Below are 18,131 nucleotides of genomic sequence, written 5' to 3'. Positions count from 1 at the left end.
GGGAGCAATGGCTCTTGACGTCCCTGTGGCCACTCGGGCCCTGGGGCAGAGCCGAGCTTGGGCTGCTGCTTTGTGCACCGTTTCCACCTCCGACCCGCCTCGGAGCATCACCCATCTGGCCTGGCGGGGAAGCTGAAAGATGCAAGGATGCGAAAACAGAGGCTTGGGTGGGAGCGGCGATTTGCGGGGTCACACAGGAGAGCACGTGGAGATGCGGGAACATCTCGCGGGCGCGCCCCGCCTGGCTGCTCCTAGAAGAGGACGGCGAGCGGGGTGCGGGGCCCCGGAACGCCGCGGCGGCGGCGCAGCCCCCCTGGCGTTGCCAGGCGCACGGTTGCCGGGTAACCCGTGCTGTCTACAGTGTGGCCAGAGCGCCCGGGCTCGCTGCGCGCTCGCCGCCCCCATCATGGCCTCCCGCGGTGCGGGCGCCCTACTGACCGAGTTCAACGCCGCCTACGTGCCCCCCGGCCTCATGCCCGGGTATGACCGCCGCACACCAGGCCTCGCCTGAACCTGGGGCTCAGAGCCCCTGCGGGCGGTCTCTCCCCTCCTCCCTCCACAAAACCCTCCACCGGCCTCCAAACTCCGCCCTTTGGGGGCCGAAGGAACCCGGGGCGCCAAGCTTTCACCTGGCGGGGTGGCCTCCCCAGGGGTCTGCGCTCTCAGAGCAGGCAGTGGCTGGGCGCGGCGGGGGCTCTCCAGGCCCCCTTCGGTAGGAAGTTGGTACCTAGCGAGCGCGGAGCCCGCCGGGCCGGGATAACCGTGGTTGGGGTCCGGGTCAGCGGGAGGCGGGGGAGTCGACGTGTGGGGTTGGTGTTCGGAGATGCCGGGCAGGAGCAAGAGGGTGAGGAGTCCCCGAGAAGGGAGCGGGTTCTTCGGCCCCCACTACATTGCGGGCACGCAGGATTCCCGCAACATGAATTACTTGTTGGTTGAAGGAGCGAAGGCGACCGGGTGGGCACCCGGGGGCGGGGCTCGAAGAATCTGACCAGGCAGGACCGGCAGTAACGTTTGGTGGTGTGCGCTACCCACCGGATCGCCTCCTCGGTTCTCCCACTGACCTCACTTAATCCTCACAGAATGCTGCCCTTGAAAGCTTCCCAGCCCCCAGACCTACCCTACCTTTAGCATTTTCGGATGCAGGGCAAAACCTACTTTTCCTTTCTCTGGATGTGTTCACACTCCAGACAGCTAAGGTGCAAGTCTGACCGCTCCCTTCCATTCTTTGGTCCTTTTTCTCAAAGTGTCTGAGATTTCCACTCCCAACCTCCTCTTCCAGGTTGTGAGATTGTCTCCTCTCTTCTACCAGTCAACACGGCCATTGAGGATGGGGGCTGGATTCTGAGAAGCTGCCTGCACTGCACCTACACATCTGTTTTGAAAGAATGAATGAAATTAATGTCTTGAGAGTTTTGCAGGCAGGATCTCCACGTGGGTGGAAAAACACGTGCTCTCTTCTGCAAACTAAACAGGCTGCAAAACAAAGAAAAGGTCTCAGTGTATATTTTGTGTGACGTTTGGGTTGTCTTGAAGCAGAATAAGGCTGACATAGAGGAGCTGTGATATTAAAATAATTTCTGCACACAGAGGTAGTACAGTAAGTAGGGGCCGGTTCTGTAGCTTTAATCCAGCCCCTTGGGGGACAGGGCCTTTCCTGGGCCTTAAAGAGCTCAAAAGCTGCTTCGGTTCCCATCAGACAAAGCTGATTTACCAGGTCACAGTTGTTTGCGGAAGTCAAGCCAGGTGTGTTAGAGAAGATGACTAAGGATTTTCCTCTTAATTCTTTCAATCGTTTAGGCACTCCTTTGATAAAGATGTGTTGAGTGCTTGGGATGGGCCAGGTGTTGGGTTAAGACAAACAAGTGGGGGGCTGCCCTGGAGGGGTTCCCAGTCTGGTGTAAATACATAAGGTTTAGTTCAAAACCATCTCTGCAGCCGTGGATAGTGGTGTTTGCACCACACTCTGGGTGTTTATCATGAAATTTGATTTCATACATTGCTATATTTTTGTCTTAAGCCCACCACAGTCTCCAATGGAACCTAACCCTCCCCCACAGCTCCCCAACTCGGTCCCAGGTTGCGCTGCGGGAAGCTGCATGTTTCAGAAGCAATCCCAGGATACTTCTCTATCCACGCCACTCGTCTGCAGTTCCCTTGAGTGCCCTGTCCTCCGACTGATCTAGAAATTGGGATAACAAGTGAATCATAAATAAGGTTGCAAGCGTCGATGGGCTCGTTTGAGCAGCTGAGCCTCTATGTGTTACTTTCTTGACTGGATCTTTCTGGGAGGGAACTGCTCTCCCTAAAGATTCTCATCAACAAGGAGTGAATTGAGCTGTCTTATGTGTCTAAATGCTACCTTATTGGCAACTTTGTTAACGTAATGAAAGAATCCAAGATTCCCTGTCACACTTGGCTAATTATTATTTTGTATGTCTTTTCAAAGATGAATCACAGGATTTTAAGTGCAAGCAGTCTCTTCTGACACTCAGATCGTCCTCCTTACCAGTTTTACTCAGAGAGGCAGAAATACTTGCAGGGGTGAGGACCTCGGAAGCTAGGCAGTCCAGCCCCACCACCACCTCCCGTTCCAGACGTGGTCACCGAGGTCTGGGGGATGGGGACTTGCCTGGGCCTCAGGCTGGTGATGGAAGAGCTGGGCTGGAACCAGGTCCCTGATGCCCTGTGGTAGCACTGTGAACCCCCAGCACTGAGCTGGGCTTTTTACAAACTTAAAAAAAAAAAATCTTCACAACAACCCAGTTGTCAACCCAGATGCAAAACTGCCCGAGGTCTTTCATCAGGTTGCCCAGCCAGGTCTGTGTGACTTCAACACCCTGCTCTCCCCAACTGCTAGCAGTTATCATCAGTTAGATCTCTACAGTGTTCAAGGCCTGATTCTGGGTACTGAGGGGAACAGGATGCTGGTCCTCAGACAAGGATGCCCCACCTGCTCCCTTGCCGCTTTGGGCAGTACAGCCCTCAGACATCGTGCCACTTTCTGGCCCATGTGCCCTCCCTGCAGGGAGCAGGGAGCTCTCGGGTCAGAGATCCCGGGATTGTAAGGCTTTTGGAGGGATGAGACTGGCTCAGTGAGACTCTGTGCCTCCTGCCCGCAGGTCAGATCTAGGTGGGACCCATCCCTTTGCGCTCTGCCTCCCACCACACCTCACCGGGCTCCCAGTCCGAACATTTGACCTGCCCGTGCATCCTGGGGGACAAAGCAAAGGTCGTCTGCCCAGGAGGATGTAGGAGGCCCAAGTGCCCACATAGCTACCTGATGCCACTCACACAGCCCTGAGGAACTGGGGAGACTTCCTAAGAACAGGGGATGGGCGGCTCCGGCAACCTGGGCTTCGTAACAGGGACCCTCCTTCTCTGCAGAAGAATCATAAGCCCATAGAGATGTGCTCCCATTTGTCAGTTCAATTCAGCAAATACTTACAGAGCATCTACTGGGTGCCAGGGATGCAAGTATGAGTAGAACCCAGCCCTCTCTCCCCATGGAGTTGACAGTTCAGATAGGAAGAATATACTAGGGCCCAGGTAATTACAACACAGCAGAATGTGAATTGAGACATAAGAGAGGCATAAAGATTGAAGACAGTTCAATGGCAGGGACAGGCGTGGTCTATGGGTGGGTCGGAAGAGGCTCGATGGGAAAGGGGGTGTATGAAACGTACCTTGAAGGATGGATAAGATCACAATCTGGGGAGAGGAGGAAACATCTTCTGGACGGAGGGGATGGCATGGGGAGGAAGTACCAGCAGAATATGCTTTGAAAGCAACAAATGGCCTATTTGCTTGGAGTGGCAAAGCTGGTGTTACCGAACCAAACTTGGGTCTTCTTGCCTGCGCACAGTGAAACCAATCCATTGACCTGCGTTGCTGTGAAGGAACGTGCCGCGTTTATCGCAGGGCACCAAGAAAGGAGTCCAAGTAGCTAGTGCTCAAAAGCCCCCAACTCCCCAAAGGCTTTCAGGCAAAGGCTTTTGAAGACAGGGTGAGGGAGGGGGTTTGTGGGGTGTGTGATCAGCTCGTGGACATTCTTCTGATTGGTTGGTGGTGAGGTCATCAGGAGTTACCATCATCAACCTTCTGGTTCCAACCAGTCTGGGTTCTAGGTCCTTGCGGGCAGCATACAATTAACTTCTTCCACCTGGTGGGGTCAGCATCTGCAAAATGGCTCAAAGGACATGGCTCGGAATATTATCTATGGTCCTTGCGGAGGAACTAGAGGTCCTTGACTTTGTTTAATGGCTGAACTGTTATTATTTTGTCTTGCTTGACTGTCTTCCTTTCTTTCTGCATTTTCTCACGTCTCTATTAAATTGATTCTTTGGAACTCTGGGAAGGCCTAGGAGGCTGAAGATTTGCTACAGACAAGAAGCAGTTGGAGGACATGGTTGGGGATTCTGTCGCTGGAAAGCCCCATAGGGTCCTGCTCAGTTACACTGGGACACAGAAGTGGATGATGAGACTGGAAAGACCTCTCACAGGGGCCCACGTCAAGCAGGGCCTTGAGCACCTGGCCCAGTTTGTTCTTAATTTCCCAGGTGATGGGGAGCCCTTGAAGGTTGTTGCCCAAGGGAGGGATCTGACCAGAACCGTACTCAGCAGGAAGTGTGTGGAGAAGAGGGTGCTCTTGGAATGAGAACAGGCTGAACAGTAACAAGTTAATTAGTTAATAAGCTGCTCGTGGGATCCCTGATGGCGAACGGTAATTAATTTGAATGTTAGCTGGGGGACCAAGCAGTGCTGTTAAGAGGCGGGGAGGGATGGCTCCCCGCGTGCACAGTAACCACAGGGGGCTTTGACTGTGGACCGGGCTGAGCACCTTCTCCAAGCTTGTGTGGTGCGCAGGTGGGTGAGGGGCAGGGTTGGACGAAGGGGTCGAGGAGGAGGTGTGAGGGTCCGTAGGGACCATTCGATGCCCCATTGTGAAACATGTCGTGCCCCTCTGTCCTCTCCACCATGGCATGCCACACGCCCAACAAAAACGGGGCTCTACCATGGAACCGCACTGTCATGCTCACAGCTCGCAAATGCAAGTGTGTACAGGGACATAGACCTACTAGTCAAGGCGTGCCCTCCGAGGGCTAAATAAATATGACCATGTGCATGGGCACGCACGTGCGCGCACACACACACGCGCACGTGTGCACGGGTCCCCGCCCACAGCAAGAGGGGCTGAATGGAATCTAGAGCCCACGCAGAACCTTAGGAGGATTGCGGAGGAGAGGGCTTCTCTTCTATTGGGATGCAAATATCTTGGCTTTCAGAGAAGGTGGGAAAGCAGGGAGCAGAGGAGGAGTGTGGCAGAGAGCCTGGGGGTGGCAAAGACAAGAATCACGATGACATGTCACTTTTCTATAGCTCCTTTCTTTGAGGTGCGCAGACGCCCCTGTGGGTGGGACTCTCTGGAGCCCAGCGTTCCAGGAAATGGTGCCCCCGGCTTCTGGACTTCGGCGTCCTTCAGTGAACATTACTGAGCGCTTGTCATGTGTCGGGGCTGTGCAGGTTTTGAGGATAGAAGAGAACACTCATTAGCAGAGGAGCTGAGCTCATGTGGACCTTGATGTCGATGAAGGATCGTAATCCTGCTGTGAGGCAGAGATGCTGGGCAGAGGGTGGGGGGCCAGGGGAGGCGACAGGGAGCCTGGCTCTGTGAGTCAGGGCGAGATGCCCCAGGAGGCAGGAGGAGATGCAGGTGGAGGAAACGTGTGTAAAGGCTTGGAGAGCACGTGGGGCCCCAGGGATGTGAGTAACACTTCCGGGGCATAGGGCGCCCGTGGGGAAGTGAAAAGAGAGGTGAGCCATGGTGATCAGATGATGAAAGGTCACTCTGGCATCAGTGTGGACGACAGGCTGCAGGGGTGACACTTGGTCTAGGGGACTAGCTAGGAGATCTGAGGCTGTCCAGGTAAGCAAGAGGAGGACTGGTAGCCATGGGATGGAGGAGGGCAGTGGGAAAGTCACTAAGGAGGGAGCAAAAGCAGGACTTAGGGAGAGGCTGGATGTGACGGTTGGCAGGGTGATGCCCGGTTTCTGGTAGGTGAGGCGGTGTTAGCCAGGACGGAGACGGCCAGGAGGAGAAGCAGGCTGTCTTCAGTTGCGCTGAGTCTGGGGCCCCCGGGCAAGCACTCGCTGGGCAGCTGGGTGTGTGGATCTGTAGCCGGGAGGAGGGTCGGAGCTGGAGACACCGATCTGGGTGTCCTCGGTGTTGGAAGTCTAACGTGGACGAGCTCTCCCACAGGGAGTGGGTTCCTGAAGAGAGAAGAGGACCCTGGGGCAACACCAGCACCTAGGAGATGAGCAGGGGAAGAGAGCCAGACTGCAGTCCGTCCTCCTCCATGCTGAGGTTATCCTCAAAGCCTCCCCCCATGGAGACCCCTTCATGGAGCTCCACCAGTACTCTCCCCACCCGACCTTCAGGGGAATGGGCCTTCCCTCCTGCATTGAAGAGCCTTGACTGCCAGCATCATTTTTGCACACACACACCAGGACTCAATAAATACCGAATGAGGGGGAGGCGGGAGGAAGGAGGGCTGAGCGATGCAGGCTTTTGTATTCTCGACACCTAGCATCGCACCGGCACACAGTGGGTTTCCGATAAAGTAACTCTTAATGCCATCTGACTCTCTTAAAAAGTATTACCTGTGCAGGTAAAGAAGAACGCAACAAATCACCCCAAATCCAAACACTTAGAATTAACCAAAAATCATTTTAGCTTTCTTTTTATGTGTATAGTCAGATAAAAGGCTAAATGGATGGGTGGATGGGTCCATGGATAGAAAGATAAGTGAGCAATTTTATAAAAATATGATCTTACCATACTTACTATTTTAAAATGAAAAGCATGAAATTTAATGTTACTCAAACTTAACTGAAGAGAAAGATACCGAAGTAAAGTGGAAGAACAGATTTTAGATAAATGCTAATTCATCATAAGAGATCTCCGTTTCTAAAAGTTCCCTCTGAGGGATAGAGAATAAGCACCGTTAAGGGGTTAGAGTAATTACATTGTGTTATTTTCACCAACGTGTTTCGATTTTAGATGCCACGGGTTGAACTATGCTTTAGAAATTCTAAGTGCACACCCATCTCCCCTCCACCCACACACCCCCAACTTTTATTGCTTAAATTATTTTTTCCTTTGACAGGTTTTATAACATTTACATTCTTTTCTGCAGCCAGTCTTCACCTAGTAGCTATTCTTGGTTCTCTGCACTTAAATAGATGTGAAGTAACCACCAGTCATTCTTACAGAGGTTCTACATTCCTGAGTAGTTTTTGCTTTTGAACCATCTCTTAGTTGGCAGGATTTCATCATTGAGCACTGCTTTCAAGAAGAGCTTTGGGTGCTTTATTTCCTGAGTTTTTTCATGCAGCTGCCTTTATACCTAGGTGGCTGGCTAGTTCGATATTCTCGGGTCATGCTCTTTTCTCTGCAGAGCGCTGTAGACGGTTGTTTCTTTAGTTTTCATTCTGTTGCTTCATTTTCTCTGTGTTGGAGTGCGGCAACAGCTGGTGACCGGCACCTCTTTCATCCCCTGCGTTCTGAACCACTTGAGAGAAAAGATAAACGAGGGGAAGCTGGCGTCGGAGAGTAGGGCTGACGCTGAGCCCGGATGAGATGGCCGGGCCGGGCAGGCTTTCCTCCTGAAGGGCAGAGTGGGTCCCCCAAAGGGCATGGAGGAGCAGGGTGGCCTTCCTTGCTTCCAAGCAAAAGAGGGAGGGAGAGTGGGCTTCACGCCCCCCCAGGTAGATGTTCCTCCACTTCTAATGTGGAAGAGCAAGTGGGGGCTGGAGACGGCTGGTGGACAGTTCCCTCCACATGGAGCGACTCATCGCCGTGAAGGAGAAAGCACCTCCCAACCGCTTGTCTTTGACTTCTAGACGGTGGTACTGCTCTGTTTATGACATTTCACACACGGCACAAAGAACTTCCAGGGGCTCTGCCTCTTGATCTTAGGTGATGCTTCTTCCAAATGAGTTTCTTCACCAGTGCGAACGTTGCAGAGAGGGAGTGGGGGCCAAGGCTGTTGGATGTGGCGACTGGATGAGCTCATATGACCTTCATGAAAAAGCACGCATTCAAGTGACGGGTCAGGAGGAAAGCATAGGAGTAGAAGAAATGAAGGCAGAAAGTAGTGAAGAGGATTCCTTGGAGAAATTTGGAAATAAAGGAAGAGAAAGGGTTGTAGAAAGCAGCAAGGCCAAGTGTGGAATTTTGCAATCTAGGAAAAGCTTTGAATGTCTGTGGGCAGAGGAGAAGACACTAGGGGAGCAGGAGAGATCCCAGATGGCTGGGAGGGGGGACAGAGGCCGAGAGACAGGGAGGGATGGATGGGGGAGTGAGGCCTTGGTGAGGCAGGAGAGGGCGCTGCAGCCCAGGAGGAGGAAGGCCATGGCAAAGAGGAGGACTCCGTCCTGAAAGTGGCCAAGGCGACCCCACAGGCTCGCAGGCACTCACCGACCCCACCGTCTTTCGAGGACAGGAGACGTGGCCGCCAGCAAGGAACTCAGGAGGGGCCAACAGGAAGGGTCACTGAGGCAGGAGGGAGAGGGTTAGGACCACCATGGTCAAGGCACCCAGGGCAGAAAGAAGGCAAGGGACAAGAGAGGTGAGGCTGGAGAAAGGCCTGAGTCCAGTGGAGGGTCTCTCCCCTCTGCTGCCCACTCTGCAGCCCCATCGCTCACTGCTCTGGCCCCGGGCTAGCCTCGAATGCTGCAGGATCGCAGGGAGGTAGAGCTGCGGAGGGAGGGTAGGACCAGGAACCGGGGCAGGACTCCTGTTCTGCCTACAGTGCAAAGCCATTGGAAGGTGCATCAGTAACCACGGTGCTTAACTTTCTTGCCTTTCATCCAAAGATGAAATCATGCATTTCTTTCTAACTCTAGGCCAACACCCGTTCTACCTGTGAGGAGCCTGCGGCCCAGGGCAGCCCTCAGAGGTCATACTGACGCACGTCTTCAAAGGCCTCGCTGTGCTTTGGCCTCTGGTGCAGGACGAGTTCCTGAAATGGAGAAGCCCTCGACTGGCAGTGGGCTGGCCGGCTCCCTGCACTTTCCGGGGCTTCCCTGGGAATGTTTTCACGTCGGGGAGGGAGCTCAACCGAGAGGAAGTAAGACGTCAAGCATTGCAGTAGGGTGGTCTCAGGAGATGCACTGGAGGGCCCTGGAGCATGGCCACTGGCTTTCAGTGTCTGTGTCTGTAGGTCCCACCGTAACATCACTGGTACTGTTGGAACGTCAGCTACTCACCTTGTCATTTGTTTAATAGACATTTCCTGCCCACAGACAATGTGCCTGACACGGTTCGGAGAACTGGGGATCAAACGTAAGATGTGATCCAACTCTGCCCTTGAGAAGCTCCCCGTCTAGCAGGGAGACAAGATGTAAGCGGACAGTAGCAGGACAGGGTGAGATTGGTGGAAGGGGTTTAGGGCACAGAGAGAACAGAGAGTGGGACCCACCTAGACTTAGAAGAGGCGGCAAGGAAAGGCTTCTTCAAAGAAGTGACATTTAGGCAAGTCTTAAAGGGCCTTTTAGTACCAGGAGGCTCGGAGCAGGGGACGGGGTGGTGGTGGACAGGTTTGTCATTCCTGATGGCAGAAGGCACAGGGCAAGACGCCAGTGGGGAGAGTGAGGGGAAAGGCGGGGTGGAAGGCAGGAAGAGCAATTACACACAGGAACCGCAACGGCTGTTCACAACCGGGCTGCAGGGTAACTGATGAGGCAGAGACAGAGGCAAGGGTCAGGTCACTGACAGCCTTGCCTGCCACGCTAAGGAGCTGACTTCAGAAAGTTCAGTCTGGCTATAAGTGTGGAAAATGGGCTGGAGGTACGAGTGCAGGTAGGAGAGCAGGGAGGAGGCTGCTGCCGCGGGCCAGGCGATAGGCGATGCTGCTTGAGCTCAGGTGGCGGGGACGCAGCTGCAGGGCTTGCTGGCTGACCGGATGTGAGCGATGAAGCTGGGGGAGAGGGATGCCCGTTCTGTCTTGGACGTCGCGGAGTGCTCTTCACGGAGGTGGGACTAGACTGTTGGGGAAGGTGGAGGTGGGAGGTGAGGCCTGGGGGACATCCCAGGGAGATGCGTAGTGTGCAACCGTACACAGGAGTCTGAAACTTGGAGGGAACTTCTGAGCTGGAGCTGGAGACCAGGGGTCCTGCACACACAGGTGAAGCTTAAGCCACGGCATGGAGGCCATCACCAGGAAGACTGGGTGGGCCCTGGACAGACCCCAGAGGAAGTGGGCAGAGAGGGAACATGATGAGAAAGAGACTGAGAAGGAAAGGACAGAGGTGTTGGTGAAAACCAACAGTGAACGAGAGAGCAGAGTAATAGAAACCACGAGTGATATTTCAAGAAGAGAGCGGTCCACAGTGTCCAGCGTTGCAGGAGGGCCACTGGTGACCTCGGCAAGAGTGACCTCAGTGGCGACATGGGGGCAGGGCCAGGTTTCAGAGGGCAGGGAGCCCAGCGGAGGCTATGCTGACTGGGGAGCTTTGCTCTCTTATTTGCTCGAAGTCTGATTCCCATGCTCTCTGATGTCACCAACTCGCCCCTCCTCTCCCCTCCCTTTCCCCAAACAAGTCTTGGTTCTCTCTGTGTGAGTCTCAGTTAACCAGGGGTCGTGAGCCGTGTCTGCTGTGCTCTCTGTGTCCCCAAGCATCTCTGCTCGCCCTGCTCTTGTCCCTCCCACTAGGCCCCTTGGTCGCAGAGGGTGATGAGTTAAGACTTTACCCCACAATACACAGGGTGACAGTTACAGAGCGAGGGGGTCAAGATTTCAGCAGCCTCAGGAGGGATGCCAGGAACCTGAATGGGCGGAATCAGGAAGAGCATTTTCAGTTGCCTTGGGAGTTTGGGAGCAAACCCCATAATCCTTGCTGAGTCTGCAGGCTTCTCCCCCTGCAATGGCAGCCTTGCAGCTACACTCGTCCAAACGCCAGCACAGCCCCTCGGTGCAGCAAGGAGCGTCTGCCCTCTGGTGGACCCAGAGGGTACTACACAAAGCAGGGCTGTCTCCCCAGCCCCAGCCCAGACTCGGAAAATGTTCTTTTAGGGACGTGAACATATTTTTCAAAGTCCAACCGTCCCTCTAACAAATGTGAAAGTTCCTTCCTGTCCACCCTTTGCTGCTTTTATCTGGGAGAGCTTCTTCTCCCGGGGAAGGCCAGCTCTGCCCTGTGAGATAATCGGGCATGTGGTTTCCTCACTCTCCCTCCTGCCACCCAGGCAGGGAGATCAGAAGTCTGTGCTGTGAGGTGTCCTGTGGAGTAGGGGGCATCGGGAGGTCAGTGGGCAGATCTTGGGTTTCCAACTCCATGCTGACCCATTGCTCGCCTCAAGAGCCCCGAGCCTTGCCATTGTTGTTACGGATAAGGCAGCGACCCTTTTCATAGAGTTTAATGGGTTTTAAAGCTACAACTTAACATCTTCTATAGGTTCTTCTGTGCAGGACAGATGGACGCATTTTCTAAATATGGAAACTGAGACTCCACAATGGCCTCGGGAACTTGTGCCACGGCAAGTCTGGTTGAAGGCAGAACTGGAGGGAACCCGGATCTCCCAACGCCAACTCTAGGATTCTAGGTTGGCCATCTCCACCCTTGGGGTGGCTCTGAGTCAGTCCATCCCTGGAGACCGTGCAGGGCCTTGTCTGGGGACAAGTCTCCCTTGAGAGCTCTCCGGGCAGGATCTGCTTCTCCTGCAGCTGTGGGACCCCAGGACGCCCAGCTCTGTTCCTTCTCCAAACTGCCTGGCAGCTTCACATCTAACACAGGGGACCAACTAGGTGGTTGGGAGTAAGAGGGTCGTGTCTGCACTCAGGCTTTACCCCGATCATCTCTGTGGCCTGGGGAAAGTCCCTGTCCTTCCCTGAGGTCCACTGCCATCACTGTCACCACCACCATCACCATTGTCACCGCCACCATCACCAACATCGTCAGTAGCAGCAGCACATTTCTTATAACACTTGTTGAGTGTTTGCTCCTTGTTCAGCATCATGTTAAGTGCTTTGTACGCATTACTTCATCTACTCCTCAAAACAGAGCTAGGAGGGAGGTACCGACATTAGTCCATTATTACATGTGTACACTTCTAGCAGGAATTGGGCCAGAATCCATCCCAGCTTCTTGACACCTATGTCTTTGCTCTTAACCACTGTACGCTGTGCAAACACAAGTCATTCTGACCTCGAGTGTCAAGCTGACGGGCAGCCGGCAGGGTCATCGGCAGCACGGCTGGGAAGTGGGCCTTTTTCACCCTCCCTACCTGGTTCACTGCATAACACTAGCTCCATCCTCACTCCCAGGCCTCCTCTGGGGCTGAAGAAGAAGTGGCACCTTTTAAGAGTATTCCCTGGGCTTCCCTGGTGGCGCAGTGGTTGAGAGTCCGCCTGCCGATGCAGGGGACGCGGGCTCGTGCCCCGGTCTGGGAAGATCCCACATGCCGCGGAGCGGCTGGGCCCGTGAGCCATGGCCACTGAGCCTGCACGTCCGGAGCCTGTGCTCCACGGCGGGAGAGGCCACAGCAGTGAGAGGCCTGCGTACCGCAAAAAAAAAAAAAAAAGAGTATCCCCTGAGAACCTGAGGACCTACCAGACATTCCCGTCAGGGAAGAGGGTCTCCCCACAGGAGTGGCAGATGCGGGACGGCTACTTCGAGTTCAGAGCCTGATGCCTGAGAGCCACGGCATCACCAGGTTGGATTTTTGGAATAAAATCTTTATCCGTGACCATCCCACATTCCTCTCCTCTGAGCCCCAGGACCACTTGGCCACAGCAGGACAGCACTGAGGGTCACACAGCACGGTGTCTGAGGGGCCTGTGCAATGCTCACCCCAGGTGTTAGAGCCAAGAAAAGGCGGTGTCAGCACCCTGCTGGACCCACACACCTCTCCCCTGAGGGCTGTGTCAGCACGCGGCTGGACCCACACACCTCTCCCCTGAGGGCTGTGTCAGCACGCGGCTGGACCCACACACCTCTCCCCTGAGGGCGGTGTCAGCACCCTGCTGGACTCACACACCTCTCCCCTGAGGGTGATGTCAGCACGCTGCTGGACCCACACACCTCCCCCCTGCGGCCTGTAGGGCTCCTGAGTCTCGGTGGCCGGTCACTCAGGCAAGAGATATGTCCCATCTGCTTCCAATGGGATAATCAAGGAAGTTCCGTTATGCCATGTCTGAGAAGGAGGGTGCAGTGGCCCTGGAACGCTTGCGCCGGTGTCAGATGCAAAGGAATTCCCACCTGAGCCTCGGCTCAGCCGCATTTCTTTCACACAATAGCCTGTGAGAGAGGGGGTGTTGCCCCCACTTTACTGATAAAGACACCAAGGCTCAGAGGGGGAAAGAATTGTCCAAATTCATGCAGCTGAGAAGTGGCGCAGACAGGATTCGAACCTAGGCCTGTCTGACTCCCAAGCTCTGCTATTTCCACTACACACTCTGCTTGTGGTCCATGTGGGGTGGGGATGACGCAGATCCCGGAGTGCCTGAGAGAAGAAACCACTTTCTGCATTCTTCCCAGACTGGCAGGGACAGTCTGATTTGGGACCTACCCCTGGGACTGTTTCTAGAAGGGGACAGGAGGTAAGGGACCTGAGACTAAGACACTCTTCAAGGCATCACTGTGCATCAGGGACCTTTGCGCCAGAGTGGACACTGGGTTCCTAGGTCACATCTGAACGTGGCCTGGGAGGTTCGGGGTCTGGAGGCCGCTGCCTACTACCTCCTGGGAGGCCTCCTGTCTGTGGGACAGGGCACAGGATGCAGGGGACAGCCCCTCTGGAGACAGGATCTAGAATGGGAACCTTGGGTCAGGTGTGTACCCACACCATAGGAATTCTCCAACATTCCAGCACCTCCTGGATTTGAACAAGGGACTCCATAGGGCTCTTATTTCCCCTAAAGGCAAGGCAACCACAGCAGGTTCAAGTACACGGAGGGTGAGACAGACCTTCCCCTGTGAGCCAGCATTTAGACACCTCCTCCTCTGAGGACATCAGGTAGGCATCTGACAGCTTTCAGAGAACCCCTAAGGGGCCTCTCCTGAGCGCCAGAGCAGCTGGGCCCCAAAGAGCCCCTGTGGTGGCCAAATTCATTCCAGGGCTTGGCTGAAGAGCAAAGCAAATAAACCCTGATCGCTGGTCACACACTGTTGCGTCCCGAGGGTGCAGGGGTGCCGAGGGGGGCCAAGATATCTTGGGAAGCCAGGCGCCAATTGGAAAGACTGCTCAGCGCGTAGCTCTGTACAGCCTGCACCCGAGAGTCGAGAAGAGAGGCTGGGCGGAGGCTCCAGGGAAGGGAGGGCAGGACGTGTATTTTCCTGGTGAATTTCATCCCATTTGGCCTGGTCCCTGCTGTGACATGTATTGACCTCAAAAGGACTGGCCATCCCAGTCTTGGCATCACTGGAGAACTTAAGCCCTGGAATGAGCAGTTCTTAATAAAAAGTCCTTCTATATGACCCTGCACTCAAAAAAGGATGAACTGATGGAAAAAGGGAAAGGCTTTTCTTCTGCTTTACTGAATAAACAATATTCTAGAAGGGAGGGAGGGATGGGGACAAAGTCATTCTTCTAATCAGATTTCCCCCAGCGCCCCGCCCGCAGGGGGTTGAATTCCTAGTTCCAGGGGTCCCCCTCAAGGCCGCCAGAGCAGGTATTTGGGGCCACATCAGCACCCCCAGAAGTGAATCCGAAAGGAGCTGAAAGAAAGAATTCCATTAGCCACCTCGAGCCTGCAGCTGTAAAGCCCCCTCTGATTTCTGGGTTCACACCTCTTGTGTCCCCTTCTCTGAGTGATGGCCAGTTTGCAGCTCTCCCAAGCCAACTCAAAGCCTCCTTTGAGCAGCTCTAGAATGCAAAGGCTGTCCGAACCTTGTGGTGCTGGAACCAGTGGAAAGAAACGGGAGAGATTCAAAGAAAAAACTCAAGGCAGACAGGATTCCAGCTCCAGTCATGTGCTGGGCTGTTATGGAGGAAGAGGAATTACCTCGGTTGGGCGGGGGGGGGTGGTCCAAGTGTGGATCCTCTTTTAGAGAGTCTGCCCAGGCTAAGCCCTCTGGCAGCCATGTTGGGATGGAGGGCCCTCTGCTCTGGCCAGGCAGTTGGAAGAGGGCTGGACACCTGCCTGGAGCTGGCCAATCAGATTCTCTGAGAATTTGGAGCCAGAGCTGAGGGACATTCACTGAGCCAAATAGACATAAACTTGGCCGCTGTGGAGGCCACATTTGGCCTCACGTCTGACAAAGCAGAGATGGCTGGTTGCACGTAAAGCAAAGTGCAGAGTTGCTGAGGACAGAGGCAGAGACTCTGGGCCCCCGACCAGGTGCTCTCTGAGGTCTAGCTGTCTTTGTTCTTTTTTGAGTGGTTTGTTAAACCATTTTGAGTGGGCACTCTTCCTTGCTACCAAAATCACCTAGACTGAAGACCAAGGGCAGAAAGGGCCCAGGAGTAGCAGACACAGGCAAACAGATGCAGCTCAGTGTGAGAAGATTGCCCTGAAAGGGCTGTTCCTCATGAAACGGGCTGCCTTCAGCGGTGGTATGTTTCCCACAACTGGAAGGACCCAAATAAGACTGTTAAATACAGCCAGTATGGAGATGGCCGATTGTCTCAAAGGAGTTTGGACAGCTAACGACCATTAAGGCCCCCTTCCGCCTGATGGAAGGTTTGGAAATGCTTGAGCTCTTCTCTGAGCTCTATCACCAGCCTCTTCATCCCTGCTGCTCCCCCCCACAGTTCCATGCCAATCCCCAGCTCCCAGTAGCCACTGGAGGTTGTGGTGGCACGGCAGCAGGACCAACAGGGGCAAGGGCAACTCCCCAGGTCAGTCCTGGAGCCCAGCGGGCTTTTCGTTGGCTGTAGAGGGACCGCACCTGAGGTCTGGACCACCACGTCGTTTGCAAAGCCTGGAATGCAATCTCCCCTTTGCCTTTTGAAACCCCACTCCCTGTCTCTTTCCAGGTTACCTCATTTCTCAGAAGCTCCAGTTTTGCTGATTCTGCAAGAATCTGCGAATTGCCCTGGAAACTCATGACCTCACTGGGAGGACCAAGGTGTCCCATTGGCCGAGGGAGACTGTGGGGGGGGGGGCTTCTTGTCCCCCACTATGCTGGGCATCCCCCCTCACTCCAGAACACCTTACTTCATGAAGTCCGGAGATCTGGCCATCGCGTGTTCAAACTCTGAGAAAGACAGCATGTTGTCATTGTCCAGATCTGACTCATTCAGGACCTGGACAGGGGTGCAGAAGCAGCGAGAGAATCAGAAAGGGAGATGGGGGTGCAGGTGTGGGGGGCAATCAGCACATGCTGAGTGCTACCGTGAGCCAAGCTCTCGCTGGGTGCTCAGCGTCCCTGGAGTCCCCTGGGAGGCAGGTGCTCTCTCCCTGCCCCAGACAAGGACACGGACGTGCAGAGAGATGAGGTCATGTGCGTGGCTGTCTGGGACCTTGTGGGCTGGTCTCATCATGGGAAGAGTCCTCTTGGTGCCTCCAGGACAAACTTGGCAGTGAGAACGGGTGTGGGGTGATGGACAGGGTGACATCCCCCATCCGCTGTTGTCACCCAGTCACAGGCAGGGGCTCTGCACTGCAAGGGGCTCAGTCAGGGTGGGGAGGCAGCGATGAGCCCTCATGGTTTTATCTGCTCCTACTTCCCATCCAGACCAAAATGTTCTCATGGTCTTAGGACAAATGGGTCCATGGTTGTCTTCATGTCCTGCCGTACTTTGGACTGTCACTCTAGGACACCTGGGAGTTGTGCTGGTGTAGGAGAGGGGATGTTGTGAAGTGTGCACCTGAGGCTGACCTGCTGTTGGCCCACCTGCCTGCAGTGGCTGCAGTGTTGCTGGGAGGGCCCCTTGGGGTGGGCTACTGATCTGGAAACCCAGGAAGGGAGTCATGATTCTGGAGGAAGGACAGAAAATTGGGAGTAGTTGCTTCCAGTGAGCACCCATCCCTCAGTGCCCCTCACCCTGCCTGCCATCAAGAGGCTTCAGGTGATAGCGGGGCCCACGCCAGCCACCGTCCCGCGGCCCAGAGCACACACGTGGCTGCTGAGGTCGGTCAGCAGGTCCTCTGACGCGTCGTCTCTGTTGAGCAGTTGAAGGATGATCCTCTACAGGTCCTCCTCCTCGATGAAGCCATTCTCATTAAAATCTGCAAAGAGGAGGCGGGGCCTGAGAGGAAGGGTGAGAGGAAAGGGGCTTCCTCGGCCTCCAAGAGTCCTGGGGCCACGGCACCAGCCAGGACCTACAGACTCCCACCAGCCCCTGGGAGGCCCCGCAGAGCCCAACTATACCAGGTGGGCCTAGAACCTGGGACTCAGGGAGACCTGGGCAGGCCTAAGGGGTGGGGCTCAGCAACGGCAGGGCAGGCTGCAGGCAAAGGTGGTGCTTTAATAATAATAATAATAATAGGCATTGGTTGGGTCTGTACTACCTGCTCAGACTTTTCCTGAGATCTTCACCTGTTTTAACTCACTGAATCTTCACAATTAACTTTTTATGAGTCTCACTTTACCAAAGGGAAACTGAGGCACAGAGGGTTTTCTGGTTTGTCCACACAGCCAGGAAGTGAAAGGGCTGGCATTCAGACCTGGCTAGGCTGGCCCCCGGGTCCCACATCTACCATCATGCTGTGGAAATTCCAACCCTGGAACTTACAGGTCAGTATATCTTTTGGTGGCTAGGAGGTGAGCAGCAAGGAGGAGTAGGAAGCAGCCTGGCTTTGGAGCCAGAGGACCTGGGCACAAGTCCCTGCACCTGTCACCCTGCATCAGGCACAGAGATGCACCAGGCTGGGTCCTGCCGACAAGGAGCTCCCAGGTTGGGTTGGGGTGCACGGGAGACTGTCAGGTGCCCGAGTGGCTTGGCTCCAGGAAGAGAGGAACAGGCATCCCAAGGACCCCGAGCGTTTCCCGATGGGCGTGTTCTTGTCTGGTTGGGGTTGGGGGTGTGAATGAGGAAGACTTCTTGGAAGAAGAGGCATCAGAGCAGCACTAAATGGGACTGCAGAGATGGCAACTGGAGGAGGTGTCAGGGTCAGGGTCACTGGGGACAGTGGCAGAGAAGGAACAACGCCAGGTGATCAGTTAGTTTTGAGGGGAGTGGAGGCTTG

At 54.8% G+C, this 18,131-nt stretch overlaps 2 protein-coding genes across 2 annotated transcripts in view; one reads left to right on the top strand and one right to left on the bottom strand.

Annotated features, from left to right (window-relative positions):
- The first annotated feature begins 406 nt into the window (after window positions 1–406).
- On the top strand, window positions 407–12,687 carry CIMIP2C (ciliary microtubule inner protein 2C). Its single transcript, XM_027113924.1, is given in 2 exon segments — window positions 407–538; window positions 12,535–12,687. Coding segments are annotated over 2 exon segments (285 nt in total).
- Window positions 12,688–14,244: 1,557 nt separating this feature from the next.
- Window positions 14,245–18,131, bottom strand: part of CIB4 (calcium and integrin binding family member 4) — a 44,298-nt gene continuing 40,411 nt past the window's right edge. Inside the window, 3 exon segments of the mRNA XM_027113630.1 lie at window positions 14,245–14,715; window positions 16,158–16,246; window positions 17,062–17,171. Of these exon segments, the coding sequence (XP_026969431.1) occupies window positions 14,685–14,715; window positions 16,158–16,246; window positions 17,062–17,171 (230 nt within the window). The 3' untranslated portion in view covers window positions 14,245–14,684.

The sequence above is a fragment of the Aethalodelphis obliquidens genome, unplaced genomic scaffold (genome assembly GCF_003676395.1).
Source record: "Aethalodelphis obliquidens isolate GAN/ISIS:26980383/991018 unplaced genomic scaffold, ASM367639v1 scaffold12, whole genome shotgun sequence".
Taxonomy (NCBI): Eukaryota; Metazoa; Chordata; class Mammalia; order Artiodactyla; family Delphinidae; genus Aethalodelphis; species Aethalodelphis obliquidens.
This window is presented reverse-complemented; position numbering and strand designations above follow the sequence as displayed.